Here is a 15,617-nt window from a genome sequence, read left to right on the forward strand (position 1 = left end):
CACATTGTTTTGAGCATTGGATGATCCAATACGAGCTCAAATACTAATTAATAGAGATGTCCAATCATGGAATTGGATTGGGGACCGATACTTGCCTTTTTTAACTCATCGACTGATGAGCTGCAGAGCCCAGCAAATCTTTTACCACAGCTGTGTCCCGATGTTTACATGCTAAAGATTGTACTCACGTGAAAGATTCCCTCAAAGGGGATACACACTCAGGAAGACACAATTACATTTCCACATTCCTAGTTACACAATGCAGGAGTTGCATGAAATCCAGGAGGGTGTGTGTCTTTAATTAAAATTAATTTAAAAGCAAGCAACAACAAAGGTGTCATGTATCCACAGTGTGAAGCCGCTTCTAAGATACTAATCCTCAACATCTTCATTTTAATCAGGATTAACACTCTATAGGTGAAGGTAGTTATCGTAGCAACTAATGGAAGTGTAAAAGTAGGCAAAAAATCGTTGTGTAATACCCTCAAATGGATTTTTTCTGGATAAATGTCCCTCGCTCTGTCTTCCAGGGACTTGGTGTCAAGCCAGCGAGCTGTCAGTGCTGCCAGCACATCATCCAGAAACTTCTTCTCCACATTGCTACCACAAGGCAGGCGCACTCCTGCAGTAAAAACAAAGCCGCTGACATCGGCGTCTTCCCCAAGCCAAGCGGTCGTCGGCAGAAAGGACCAAACAAGCAGTCAGGTGACAATAACATACTTTTATAACACAATCAGTGTGTACTTTGTAGGACCTTCACATGGGTCAACATCTTAAATGTCTTTTGTAGCCTTCAAAGACCAAAGACACTGAAAGGAATGCCAAAGAGAAACCATTCTCCAGTCAGACATCCAGCAGCGAAACGTCCACCTTCCAACAGTCCAACCAGCAGACCAACCAACCTTCTCATTCACGCCATAAGAGAATCCAGGCACATGAAAAAGAGAGGAAGGAGCTCTTCTTTAAACCAACACAACAGGTGTCTAGTTGACCATTTCCACTTAGACATTATGGGTTATGTTGGGTCGGTGGGGCTCAGATGGTAGAGTGACCATACTTGCAGACAAACGGCCGTTGTGTCCTTGGGCAAGTCACTTCACCCACCTTGCTCCTGATGTGTCGTGGTTAGCGCCTTGCATGGCAGCTTCCGCCATTAGTGTGCTAATGTAATGTATAACGGTAAAGCACTTTTGAGTATCGTTTCAAGTATAGAAAAACGCTATATAAATACTGACCATTTACTATTTATGTTCTTCTTACAAGAAATCTGTGTTTTCCTCAAGCTACAAGAGAAGAAGGCGGAGGGAGGAGAGCTGGAGCCTTCGAATGAGACCTGTGGTGAAGCTCCCGACTCCTTAAGCAGCAGCAGTAGGAGTGGAGGAGGGCTGTCAGCAGAACAGCCTTTTATCAAACTCAGCCAGGAGGAATATGGAGAACATCATTCCTCCATCATGCATTGCAGGTATGTGGTCTTCTGTTTACGGGTTTTTTTGTGCTTAAAACCCCTAAAAACCATTCCTATAGGATTTTGCCGCCTTGTTTTTATAATTGGTACGGCCTTAAATGTTTGAATTTGTGGCAGCTTTTTCAAAATGTTGCAGCAAAAGTTGCAATGTTTTGAAGTTTTTTTTTTCAATAACATTGAATCAACTTTTATGAATTTGTTATCATTGTTAAAATGCTCTCTGTAATCTTAACCTCAAATTGCACAGGATTGTAACAACAATTGGAACTGTGTTGATGTTTTACTTGTTTTAGACTACACAGACCTAAAAGCAAGACACAACATGGCTGTAAAATCACTTATTCAGAGCTCATTGTCAAATTATTGTACTGTTCTAATGAATTATAACTAATAATAGTAGTAAATAATTCTAATTATAGAAAGAAATGCCACCAAAGACTTCTTTGTTGTGTGCTGTCTGCTTTACAGACATTCTCCGTGGTAGTTTTACACTTGAAAAGTGTTTGTCCATCTTAAACATTTATTTATGTTCAAACACATTTACACCAGCATGTTTAGAGCACTTGTGAACTGTTAAAAATGATCTTTAGCGCTGATTTTTATTGATAAATGAGTGACTCATCACACTTCAACATACAGTATCTGTCATGTAAATGCTGCCTCTTTGCTAGGTCAGTATTGCAAACAAAAATCTTAATTGCTTTACCCCGGAATAAATAAAGCTTAAATGAATATCAGCGCTGTGATATGATTGTTTTTCAATCAGATTAATCCAATTTTTGAATTTGGATTAATCCTGATTAATCATAGTTTGCATATTTTAAATTAACTCGTATAATACTCCAAATATTTGGACACAAATTCAATTTTATTGTCAGAATGTTATACAGAAACATACAAATTTTTTATTTTTGAATGCACGTCATTTATTTGCTCAAAATGTGGTTGTCGGGATTGCATAGTGTGAGACGATGATGGTTTGTTGGGATTTTAAAATTCAAACAGCCGAGGAGGCAGCGTACAGGCAAAAAGGTTTTAAATGCACTAACCAAAAATAAAAGGAAAGTCGAGCACCGCCAGTAAAAGGCACCGAAGCATAGGGATGGCAGACTCCATAGTAAACTAAAACAGAATGCTGGACAACAGCAAAAACTCAAAATACGCGTGAAGCAGAGACAGCATCCACTGGGGATGTAACGGTATCAAATCTCACAATACGATATTATCACGGTATTATTGCTGTATATGTCCCCAAAAAAAAAGCTTGTTAAAAATTCCATACTGGGTAAAATGAAGTGTCAGTAATGTTTAGGATAAGCACAATTACTGTAATTAAACACAACATTTTAAAATGTTCTTGTCATATTTATTACTACAAATAAGTATTTCCAAGTGTAATTAATTGTTTAGGAATATCTACTGTTTCAGGCAAATATTTAAAACAATAACTTACAGTAACAATGTAAAAATCCAGTGTAACAAGTGTAAAACCTTAATGTATAGTCTAGTATCTTTCAACTTCAACTTTAACATTATGGGAAGCAGTGTCCTCTACAGTGGTCATTTTTTTATATCAGTTTGGAAAATGTTGTTTCTCATTAAAATAAACAAACAATATAACTTTTAATAATGTAAATACCTCACAAACTGTTGTTTGGCTTTGCTAGCTTAAAATATATTTTCATTCAGTGTGACGGGCCGTGAGAGTAGTAACAGTTTTATCCAAAGTCTCATCGGGGTGTAGTTTGGAGTGAAATTTAACAGCGAGCACACAAGTCGGAAACTCCTCACTCATCTTTGCACTGAACGAATGCACTTACCTGATCACTGACCATATAGCAACTTGCTCATGGAAGATGCTGGCATGAACTGAAAGCGGGCCCTGGAATGCTCCAGGAACAAGTAAATGCATATTGCAATATTTTTTTTTTAATATAACAGATTATGTTAATATATCTTTTATATGAAAAAACCAATGAAAATGCCAAAAACGCATCAATTTAAACCCCGTATGTAATTTAGCAGCTATAAGATTATAAAATGATATTGCTGAATAGACAAAGACAATATGTCTAATAATTTTAATTTTGACAGTCCATTCATGTTGACCCACACATAGGACGGAGGATTCTCTGTCCATTGTCTATCGTTGCAGCACGATTCCATCCTTCCACAAAGCTGTGTGTGTTACTGTGTTAGTTTGCATGTACTTTTCAGACGTGCTAAATAAAGACGTAAAACAGCACCTGCAGACTAGTTGCAGCCTTGATAAACCACATTCCATCTAACCATTTTCTACCGCTTGTCCCTCTCGGGGTCGCGGGGGTGGCTGCAGCCTTACCCAGTTGCATTTGAGCGGAAGGCGGGGTACACCCTGGACAAGTCGCCACCTCATCGCAGGGCCAACACAGATAGACACACAACATTCACACATTGCACATGCTAAATTATTTGCATTTTCTCCTCCCATTCATGAAGACAGTCATGCTAAATGGATTGAGCTCTTTATTCTGCTCACTTAAAGGGAAACTGCACTTGTTTTGGAATTTTTCCTATCCTTCGCAATCATTATGAGAGTCAAGAAGACAAAAGTTTTTGTTTTTTTACATTCTAACTTGTACAAATCTGCTCTTTCTTGCTGGCTAGCGATGCAGCTAATGGGAGCAATCAATTATATCTGTAAATCACTTTAAAAAATGCATTCAAAAACCGTGATCAATACTTAATTTACAGTAAACTGTATAATAACCAAGCTGTAGCAACATTGTTATTGTAAAAGCTGAGGAACATTGAGCAATTATTTTTCCAGCGTTGTAACATGCTATGGTATTAGCCATAAAAGCTTGCTACGGAAAGAGATAAGCTCGCTTCTATGTCAGCACGAAACGCGTTTGTAATGCAGAATGCGATAAGACAGAAATTTTACTTAAAACGTGAACAATCATATTACAGTATCTGTAAAGTATTAGCCCACATTTAATTTTTTGTTGGTACACAGTTAGCCAGCCAGCGTATGTACTGTAGTTGTAATAACACGCATGACGTGCTGCGTGCATCATAATCAATATTAAAGTGTGACTCAATCGATGGACAGTTGTGTGGATGGTCCAGCAGGCCGGGTAAGAACGCTATTTATGTTGAAATAGCATGGCATCAAGTTCCGCATTTACAGCTTCGAGTCACGCCAACCTCACTCTCTCGGCTTCCGTCTGCTCCAACGTCTCACCCTTCCTTCGCGCTGGCTTCTAGAAACAGTAGTTCATCCTCCGTATATTCAGCTTCAAAAAGATGAGGTTGTGAATCCTCTTTTGTCCAAAAATAGTCATCTTTGTTGTCTATTACCAAGTCTGCCATGATTAAAAAACACAAGTGTTTGTTTCCCGAAGTAGGACATACAGTTGTTGCCAGAAACCGTAAGTGCACTGCTTTGGAAACCGAAATCAATGCATGGAAGAAATCATTGATTAAAATGACCAAACTACGGTAAATATTGTACATATTACATATTGTTCTGAATGATTATGTTAATACATTATATACATATATATAGACTTGTAGTGTGTATATAAAACGTTGATTGAGGGTTTTGAAGGGTACAACCGTGACTCCCATTAGCTAAATCTTCCAAGCGTTTTTTTCTATCATCTTTAAAATCCTTAAAAAAAAAAGACGTGTGTTCTTGTCTCTCATAATGATTGTGAATGATAGGCAAAATTCCAAAAAAAGAGCAGTTCCGCTTTAAACAGAGGCAATCCTCTACACACAAGTTTGGTAGATCAGATTTGAGTGTGCTATCAAGTTTGCACGTGTTTTAATACATAAAACTTTAAAAGTTTGGGCCCTTTGAATATAATCTCTGTCAATTTGTCTTCTTGTCTCAAGAGTGGATTGTTCTGGTCGCCGGGTGGCCAGTTTGGATGTAGATGGTGTTATTAAGGTGAGTCTCATAGAAAATTTGTAAAATAATGATTGCAAATATAATAAATCATTGCTGTTCGTCAGGTGTGGTCCTTCAATCCTGTCATGCAGACTAACGCCACCATTATGTCCAAGTCACCTCTATTGTCACTAGAGTGGGCCACCAAACCAGATAGACTGGTATGACTATACAGTACATGTATTATTTATATACACTGTTTGTTATATGTTGTGTTTGTGTTTAGTTGTTACTGGGCAGCGGCGTGGGGACGGTGCGGCTGTACGATACAGACGCCAAGAAGAACCTTTATGAGATGAGCATTGATGAAACTCATCCACGGTACACTCTCCTAAATACATGATTTACACAGAACGTGTTCCAAGTATACACTGCAAATACACACATGTAGGTAGGAATGAATATTGAATTTGTTACTTTTATAGATAGCGACTTAATTCTGTCGGTACTACTAAGTATCGAGTCACGTAAAATCAAACGGTACTATATTTCGATACCTTTCTTGCCACGTCCGGTTGCAGACTCGTCACCCGCTCAAACCCTCGTTAAGTAAACAAGCACTCACGCAGCAGTCAGAGCGGACTCAGCCAAACTGCGTCTACGTAATGTTGCAATTTTCCTTGCCAATAAAGCAAGTATGTCTGATAAAAGACGATCCAAAGTAATGTAAGGTTTCACCTTTATAATGTGCAAGCTTCATGTTAATTTACACTGACTGTGCCATATACATGCAACTGATTAGCATAAGAGGTTTTACATTTTACATTTCTACACTTCAAAATGTGTTAATAAAACTACAACTAAGATGTACGTTACAATCAAACAGCTCGTGTGTAATAAATGCAATATAAACACTCTGTAGGGCTCAACAAAACTGGCACATTCATCTTCATGGCAAAGACTACTTTCTGACTGGGCAACACAACATAGTCTATAATCTATTGCCATCTAACATCGTGGAATTGCATATGCATGTAAAGTCTACTTTTTGCCCCAGAGACTGGTTTAATGTAGGGATTATTTTCACCTGTGGCTGATATATACAGCAAAAATAAGTGCATGAAAAATACTACTCACCATCATGCTGAATTATTCGGAGCCCTGGCTTTTTACCTTTGCAAAAAAGTTCTCGTAAGTCTTTTGTGTTTTTGCTCATTTTCGCTAGTTTGTGGTCTTTAAAGTATTTCTGATTCTGATTCTGATTTTTTGGCCAACATACCTGATGTGTATGACTGCAGATGGAAATTAGCCTCTGGCACTTTAACATTTTATATGTTCATTATTGTCCATTGTCCCATGTAACAAAGATGTAACAAATATGACAAATGGCTACTTATATGTTCTATCAGGAGTTTTATTGTACATCTATGAACAAGCTTAATGGTGTGTCTGGTGGGATAGGACAAGTTAAGTCGGAGAAAATGTGGTCTTTTATAAATTATTTATTGTTTTTGTGCGACCTGGTAGCGAATGCGTCCCGGACCGGTACCAGTCCCCGCACAGGTGGTTTGGGACCACTGCTCTATAACACTTGCAAATTAGATTCAGAAATTTAAGAACACAAGCTATTGCCAGCATAGTAACCAACAAAACATTTAAAGATTTTATTATTAAACAATTAACATTTATTAACACATGAACACACACACAAAAGTACCGAAATTGGTACCATGGCGTGCCAGTATCTATACCTAGGTACCGAGAATTGACACTGCACCGATTCAAATGTCAAAGGTACCTTTGCCCACATATAGGAGATATTTGTGTATTATATTCTACACTGCAATAAACAGAGCCCACAAAAAACATTTTATAGCTATATTACATCAAAGTCAATCAATCAATCAAAGTTTACTTACATAGCCCTAAATAACAAGTGTCTCAAAGGGGCTGCACAAGCCACAATCGGCTCAGATCCCACATCAGGGAAAGAAAAAACTCAACCCAATGGGATGACAATGAGAAACCTTGGAGGGGACCGCAGATGTGGGGACCCCCCCACCCCCTGTTTTGTTGGTCAGTGATAGTAGTTCTGCATATGTAAGGCAGAATGTAACACAACAGGAATCCGTGTTCTTTATGACTTAGCTTATTACACAGCTTGTTATGTCATTTTACTACTTCAAGTAATTTCATAGCAAGTACTATTAAGGATGGTTGTTAAAGGGGCAGTTTGCAACTTGCTCAAAGTTCCATTTTTTTAAACTGAAATATAACAAGAACACCATCTGCTATCTTATGTTACCATTAGTGGTTTGACAGAACATACAGTATATACTTTAACGTGTCTACAGTTTTCACATTTACGTATTATATCGAAAAAAAAATGTATTCGTCGGTCCAAGGAATTTGTCTGGCGTTCAGTTTTGTCTCTCTCCGCTGTCTCATCCACACGCACAGGGAAAAAATGCACAAACACAAAAGCAGTGCCAGAGATACAACTAACAATTAAAATGATGTTGACATGACAGAATATACATTCAATGATAGCTAACGTTAGTAGCCAAATCGCTGTCATTAGCTGACCACACACAAAGCTAATGCGTGTGTGTAGGACTGTAATTTACGTCATTACGTGCTAAAAGCCGGAAGAGGGCTGGATATAATGTTTAAGATACTTTGGAAATTTAGCACCGCTTAGGCATCCGCATAAAGGTTTGAAAACAGCCCCTCTAATGTGGTTTTACTTTTACAAATTGTTACTCATTGCCTAGTGATATATGCATGTTATGTTCATTGTTTAATGTAAATTGTCCGTAGGTGTTAATGCTTGTTTGTAATCCAGTAGTGCCTTGGTTCTCATTTACGTTTAAAGAGGTCCAAGGAAGACCAATACGTACGAAAACTGAAGCCGTTTTGTCCTTAAGAAAAACTGTGGAAAACCTTGCAAACGCAACCTTCGTACTTTACGAGTTCTTTCTTAAATCAATTGTGTTTCTCACTATCAAAGTTCTGGTATTCACAACTTTCTTTGGTCCCGTGGTGAATTATTTTGCAGTCGTAGTCAATAAAAGAAAGTACAGAGAAAGTACGTGGGGACATAGAATAGTTTGTTACACACAATGTTTATTGGTACGACAACTGAGACAGTGTATGAAGACCTAGGCACACTTGTGGAGAAAATGTTCTTGTAAACCGAATCATACGAAAACAGGGCGTATGCAAACCAAAGAACATTTGTATGTGTCCTTTGATTAACTCCTGACCAGTCAAGAGTGTCTCACACAAAGTCAGCTGGGATAGACTCCAGCTCAGCATGACTATAATGCAGGGGTCAGCAACCCAAAACGTTGAAAGAGCCATATTGGACCAAAAATACAAAAAACGAAAAGCCGTGTATAACTCTTATAATGAAGGCAACACATGACGCAAGTGTCTATATTAGCTATAATAGCCCACTGTCAAAATGACTGGGTCGCAGGCTGAAGCAAATCTTCGTTGACAGAAATGTTGAAATGTAATATTTATTCTACACATTTTTACAACATTAGAAACCATTAGTAAATCAGAGGCTACTCAGAAGGTGAGATAACTCCTGGAAACTACTGGAAACTACTGGCTTTTATTGTCCAAAGGTATAGATGCGTGTGTCCAAGTTAAAGGAAACTGCACCCTGTCTTCTTTTAATAGATTTACTACAATCTTTGGCAAGCTAGGTTATGTTTGCTGTGGTCTGGAACAACATGGCACACAAACAACTATCTGAAATGCAGCCAATATTACATAAAGATAATGTGTCATGAGACATGCAAAACTAAATTATATACAAAGAGGATAAAAGTAAAGGATATTAAATGAGCTCAAATATACCTACAAATGAGGCATAATGATGTAATATGTACATACAGGTAGCCTAAATAGCATGTTAGTGTTGATTAGCTTGCAGTCATGCACTGACCAAATATGCCTGATTAGCACTCCAACAAGTCAATAACATCAACAAAGCGCACCTTTGTGCATTCACTCACAGCATAAAACTTTTGGTGGACAAAATGAGACAAAGGAGTGGAAGATTTTACGTCATTACATTAAACAAACTGTTGTGTCACAGTCCACACTATGGTGAGTTCAAGAACCGCCGAAATTAGTATAACAAAAAAATGTTCACCAAATACTCTCATCAGTGAAGCACACACACAAACATATTAAACAGTGGGCTTTCTAACAATTGGGAAGGTTTGTGTAATGTTTGTCCTCAAACAAAAAACATACTAAAACAAAAATTTCCCCCCATCTTTTTCCATTTTCAATCCTTTTTTAAAAATGCTCCAGGGAGCCACGGGTTGCTGACCCCCGCTATAATGAGACCATCGCTTTAGAAAATGAATAAAAACTGTCAGCATGTTTATTATGTGTGTGTTGTTACAGTCCACATTGTGGTGGTAAATAATCATCTTTCTCTCAGTATCTTGTCCTTAGCCTACAGTCCCAGCGGTTCGTCCTTTGTCTGCTCAGCTGCAGCTCTCAATGGAAATGGACTTGGTGAGCCTGCTGTCCGTCATCACAACCCGGTGTCTGGACAGCTCCTGCTGTGGGACACTAAGACAGTCAAACAACAGGTAGAACTCCAAACCCGTAATTGCATGTTAGCGTGAAATAACATTTTAATGATATTTTTTACCAGGGGTATTAAATCAAATTTTAACTGTTTACAAAGTACAATTTTGACAAACATTGTGAACTTTATTGAAAATTAGATATTATTAATATCATTATATGAATCATAACTGACTTAACTATTAAACTGTAATTCATTGATGTAAATTGTGTTACAAGATGAGAACAGGAAGTGAACAAATGTGTCAGAAATGGCTATGAATCAGAAAGGGGGAAGGATTAAATAAGATTTGCTTTTTCCTACTCATTTTCAAACATGTTGTAAAGAGAAATGTGAATATGTAGATTATATGATGGATCATATTGTATCTGTATACATCAGTGGCGGGCCGTGCGTTTCCCACCTCGGCCTTCAGTGATGTCCGACTTCGATGATTACCTCTCAAAATACCATTATTTATGTCATCACATGACCATTGCTGGAGAAATACTATACAGAAACACATTTAATGGGCTTTGAACCACACCAACAGTGTACAAAACGGGTTATTTTCTGGTGCATTTAAAAATCAATAAACCTGCATCAGCAATTAAAACATATCTTATGTGTTACTGTCAAAATTAAAATTGCAAAAAACCTATTAAATGTGAAAAAATAAATAAATAAAATATTTGGACTCACAATTTGAAGAACCCATTCGACGCCGTATAAGCCAGTGGTGCCGCTCGTTGTGTGGCGGGCATTTCCCCATTTCATCGCCAGAACAGCTGAGCTAGCTTCCGGGCCGACATCGTCTCACAAGATGTAGTTTTTCTTTAAATATCCTTCTTGAAAATGGCCTTGCAAATATATGTGTTATAATCGTAAAAGATGCAGACGAGGCGTGTTGGCTGAGTTCTTAAAGTTTACTCCACAGCGTGCTCATCGATAACATCCAGCTGCCGGCATGTCTACATTCAACAATCTAAACGGGGCTACTGCGCATGCGCTTCACTACTGTGGCATGCTGGGTAATGGAGTTCTTATGTTACCTAGCTCATAACATCTTAATATATATCTGCCTTAGGCCATCTAGAAGGCCTTACTGACAACAACTCGTGATCTGATTGGGTATCGCAACTGTCTGTCAAATGTATGTGTCCGTTCACTGAGAGTGCACGGACGCCCACATTATTGATTCTGAAGGCCCCGGGCAAATTTCGTACAGCATGGCAACATAAACTTGCTGAATTCTGATTGGATAAAAACTCTATAACCTAAAAACAACAGCGCTGGAAGGAGCATAATATGACATGAAGAGAATATGAATACTTTTTGATATTTAGGGAAAGTAAATACAAAAAATGTAAATTTCCATTCTGTTTTTAAGGCGGTCTGTCATAACGTTTTTGGCATTCAATCAGACATTATTGTGAGGTTTAGTATTAGTGTTCCTAAAAATCAGATATACCGGCCCCCAGACACATTTTTTTCCTCTAAATTTGCCCCCCCCCCCCGAGTCAAAATAATTGCCCAGGCCTGCTCTAGCAGCTCTGTTGAATCTTTTCACCTGATCGTGTTACCTGTGGTTAATAGAGATTAAATGTGCTTTCATGGTTGTAGTCTCCTTGTCCACCAATGGGGTATCATAGGATTGCAAGGTTGTCACTTCAATCATTGATTTGTTGTTCATTATTTCCACGTAGCAGTAATAGTGTGTGTATGAGCGTGTGTACTTACACGTTGTGATGTTGCCTCCTATTATTTGTTAGCAAGTTAATTTTAGTGCGGTGCTTGTTGTTGCTTTAATTCGTAAAAAAAAATATTTCCTGCATTGAACTTGCTGTGCTTCTGATGTTGTCATGATGACATACAACCACATCAAAAGTAGTGCGCAGTGTTACATCAAACGCATCAGTAACGGCTTTAGAACGTAAGTGAAAGTAATTCATTAAATTACCCGTTACTAGTAATTGTAACGCTGTTATTCCGAACTGTTCGATACTGCGATATTAAAAAACTGAACCCATGTACTTTAATTCACTACAGTATTGAAAACTGTGTCACAGTACATTCACATTTGGATTCATAAATACTTAAGGCATACCATACAGCTCAAGGTCACTATAGCTGCTGGTAGAAGTAGTTAAAAATATAGATACAAGATTGAAACCAGATTATAAAGTGAGTACAGTTAAATTGAGACCCCTGATCCCTTATCCTAGTCCTTAATGTGCCCCTCAAATCCTGATGGTGATTTGAGGGGCAGGATATTTTTCAAATTTTTGAGAAAAACATGTCATGTTATGAATACATTGTTTATTAATAGTAATTATAATAAAAATATCACTCCTTGTATTATTGTACATAATACTGTACAGACACGATTAGCTCCAAGGAATGTGCTTTTTTTTCCGCATAATCAATTTACTTGTTCTTTGTCAGGTCCAGTTCACATTAGAACCAGAACCAGTAGCTATAAACTGCACCGCCTTCAACCACAATGGAAACCTGTTAGTGACCGGAGCTGCTGATGGAGTTATTCGACTCTTTGGTCAGTATTTGGAATGTGATTAATTGTCAAAGTGATGCAAATTATTATTACAGTATTATTATTATGATAACTATCAGCTATTATCGTCACCTGATGCACATTTGCCTGCTCAACAATTTTATGTAATCATGTGAGTATTGTTCCGATCAGGGCTGCCTATTCCAATATGATCATTCATGAGGTGGATGCACCGATACAAATGCCGATATTTATTAACTATACATTTTTCAATGTATTTATGGTGAGTGCTAATAACAGTTTAAACCAGTTCCTTATTCTAGTTTAATACATACAATTGTTTGATTAAAGCAAAGTCAATAATTACAGTACAGTCAGTAATTATAAGTACACAACTAAATAAAAGTAAAAACTACTATCTACTGCTCTTTTAAGTCCCTTGATTTTGCCCACCAAGTCCTTCAGTGTCCAGGGAATTACTCCCTGAATTTGTAAACATTGACAAAAACAACAAAATTATTTTGAGAAGATAACACATGGACAGAATTACTCTAGTGTCAATCATATATTGATACTACCTTTATCGACACCACCAATTTATGGATCGATTCGCCTTCTTCTTAGCATTGTTGTGTACTGACACGCCAACAGTAGTTGTTGTATTGTCCTCTCTTTAGACCAGGGGTGTCAAACGTACAATCCGGCCCGCGGACAGGTTTTATCCAGCCCACGGGATGAGTTTGCCAAGTATAAAAATTAGCCGAAATTTTTTAATGAAAGAAACTGATGTTCTAAATGTGTCCACTAGATGTCGCAATAGCAATTCTTTGTATCTTTGTAGATTATGCTACATATGTAAAAAAATAAAAATAAACCACATGTTGAACAAACTACATAAATAACATCCTGTAATTTCATTTTGATATTATTTTTTTATCTTAATAGATTGAAAAAGAACACCAATCAGACTGATGAACATTATCACATAATTTATTCAGAAAATATAAATAACGACAAATAAAGATAGAATTCTATTAACTGCAACATGTAAGTGTAAAAAACAACAACAAAAAAACATTATGATTTGTACATTTTCAGAATGTGCTTGTTCTATTTTTAAACAAAAAAAACAGTCTAAAGGTGTCTTTATTTTTAAGTTATCGTGGCGTGATTTTACCAGTCCGGCCCACTTAGGGAGTAGATGTTTCTCCATGTGGCCCCCGATCTAAACTGAGTTTGACACCCCTGCTTTAGACCCTTATCAATCTACTTGTTAATTTCCTCTTATAAACTGCTTACTCTCTTTTGTATCGCGGCCCCATCTACACTTCTTAAACTTTACTGAACAATTATTTCTTAGTGTTGTTTCAAGTTAGCTTAGCTATCAGCATGCCTCCTTCTAGCTTGCTCTCAGTATCTAACATGTTTAGCCTCGTCCTCCAGTAAGTTACTAAGAAATGTAGTAAGGATGTATTCTAATTCTGCGCTGGAATAGCAAATGACATGTGAAATATATTTGAATTCCCTGCCTGCAGACATGCAGCAGTATGAGAGCGCTATGAGCTGGAAAGCTCATGATGGTGAAGTTCACAGTGTGGAGTTCAGCTGCGATGAAAACACCGTCTTTAGCATCGGCGAAGACGGCAAGGTGCGTTGTTCAACCGAGGAAATGATCATCTTGAACGGGAAACATTATCAGCTCGCCACTGTGTCTTCAGTTCGTGCAGTGGAACATCCATCGCTGTGGAGTCAAGCAGTTGGAGCAGACCTTACCTCAGGATGCCACTGGACCTTTTGTGCTGTCAGGCTACAGTGGATACAAGCAGGTATTTAGTGCTAATATTTACATGCATCCAGGAAGTATTTACAGCGCTTCACTATTTTTTCTTCACACCCATGGAGGTCATGGAAAATCAAGGTTTGGTCTTGCCACTGACGGAGGCAGATATTTACATATATCCATATTAAAGTGTTATTTCGTTATTTTCATAGTCATATTACAAAACAGCTAGTGTTCTTCCAGTTGTTCTCTTTTGGTTGTGTGCAAGTACTGTGTGTCAACCTTGTAGCTTTGGTATGCAGGTAGTAGCTATAACTCCTTTTCCGTTATCTATCCTGTGTCCAGCTGAGGAGGACAATGGGCATCTGTAGTCATTCTGGAAGGTGGGAGGGAGGGACAACGAAGGGTGGGAACGAGAAACACAGTATACAAGAGAAGGTTTCGGTGTTTGAAAAAAGATCGGTTTTAGCTGCGCTAGTGAATGCTCTGTGCTTGACTGGTCTCACACTATTTCCAAAGCTTTGGAAATAAATTGCAAGATACCTATTCTGTTTCTGGTGGTCCTTCTTACTCAGCTTATGTGTCATCAAAAGAACTTGGGAGTGACCAGCAACTTAAATTCCCTGGGAGGGAGATCTGCTGGAACGCAACACCAGCTATAAGCTAATGCTAGGGAGTGAGACACCAGATGTGTCGGTCAGATCTTACAGGATTCACTGTGACATTCTCTATGCTGTCTAATAAAAGGGACGTTTTGGAAGCTGGTTCCTAACCTGAGTTTTTGCTTGCATTATAAAACATAACAATTAGCCAAGAGACAGCTTGATTCCCCAAAAAATGGTGAGCTGGGGAACTCCTAAGCCTGGGTACAATTTCACTGACATTACAATATATTGGACGAAAGAGAGAAATGTAATTGCATATGGTTGAACTTTTTTTCAGGTTCAAGTTCCCCGAGGTCATCTCTTTGCCTTTGACTCAGAAGGACAACACGTCCTCACCTGTTCCAGCTCTGGAGGACTCATTTACAACGTAAACACAACTCATTTATACTTCTTCTGTTTACTTATCATTATGAAATGATCCAATATGAGACTTGGCTATTTGTATATGAAATATGTTAAAACAAGCTTTCCATTTATTGAGCTGTGTATTCCCATCCCTTGTCCAGCTGACCAATGGAGAAGAAGCACTGAAGAGCGTGTTGTCGCTGGGTGGACACAAAGCACCGGTGGTGACAGTCGATTGGTGCTCGGCCTTGGACTGTGGCACTTGCCTCACCGCCTCCATGGATGGAAAGATTAAACTGAGTACCATCCTGGCACAGAAGTCTTGATATCATATTCACTTAACAGGATAAATAATAGTTTATTGACTGAATATTCC

At 38.1% G+C, this 15,617-nt stretch overlaps 1 protein-coding gene across 3 annotated transcripts in view; it reads left to right on the top strand.

Moving 5' to 3' along the window:
• wdr91 (WD repeat domain 91) overlaps positions 1 to 15,617 on the top strand; it is a 32,061-nt gene that overhangs the window by 16,327 nt on the left and 117 nt on the right. For all 3 annotated transcript variants that reach the window (XM_062031502.1, XM_062031501.1, XM_062031500.1), the window contains 12 exons: positions 531 to 705; positions 791 to 979; positions 1,284 to 1,462; positions 5,348 to 5,402; positions 5,468 to 5,563; positions 5,629 to 5,723; positions 9,808 to 9,961; positions 12,385 to 12,493; positions 13,987 to 14,099; positions 14,170 to 14,277; positions 15,174 to 15,263; positions 15,403 to 15,617. The exon at positions 15,403 to 15,617 is cut by the window's right edge and continues 117 nt beyond it. In XM_062031502.1, coding sequence (XP_061887486.1) covers positions 531 to 705; positions 791 to 979; positions 1,284 to 1,462; positions 5,348 to 5,402; positions 5,468 to 5,563; positions 5,629 to 5,723; positions 9,808 to 9,961; positions 12,385 to 12,493; positions 13,987 to 14,099; positions 14,170 to 14,277; positions 15,174 to 15,263; positions 15,403 to 15,567 — 1,528 coding nt within the window. In that variant the 3' untranslated portion in view covers positions 15,568 to 15,617. The remainder of the gene's footprint in view (positions 1 to 530; positions 706 to 790; positions 980 to 1,283; positions 1,463 to 5,347; positions 5,403 to 5,467; positions 5,564 to 5,628; positions 5,724 to 9,807; positions 9,962 to 12,384; positions 12,494 to 13,986; positions 14,100 to 14,169; positions 14,278 to 15,173; positions 15,264 to 15,402) is intronic.

Source organism: Entelurus aequoreus, linkage group LG21 (genome assembly GCF_033978785.1).
Source record: "Entelurus aequoreus isolate RoL-2023_Sb linkage group LG21, RoL_Eaeq_v1.1, whole genome shotgun sequence".
NCBI classification, from domain to species: Eukaryota; Metazoa; Chordata; class Actinopteri; order Syngnathiformes; family Syngnathidae; genus Entelurus; species Entelurus aequoreus.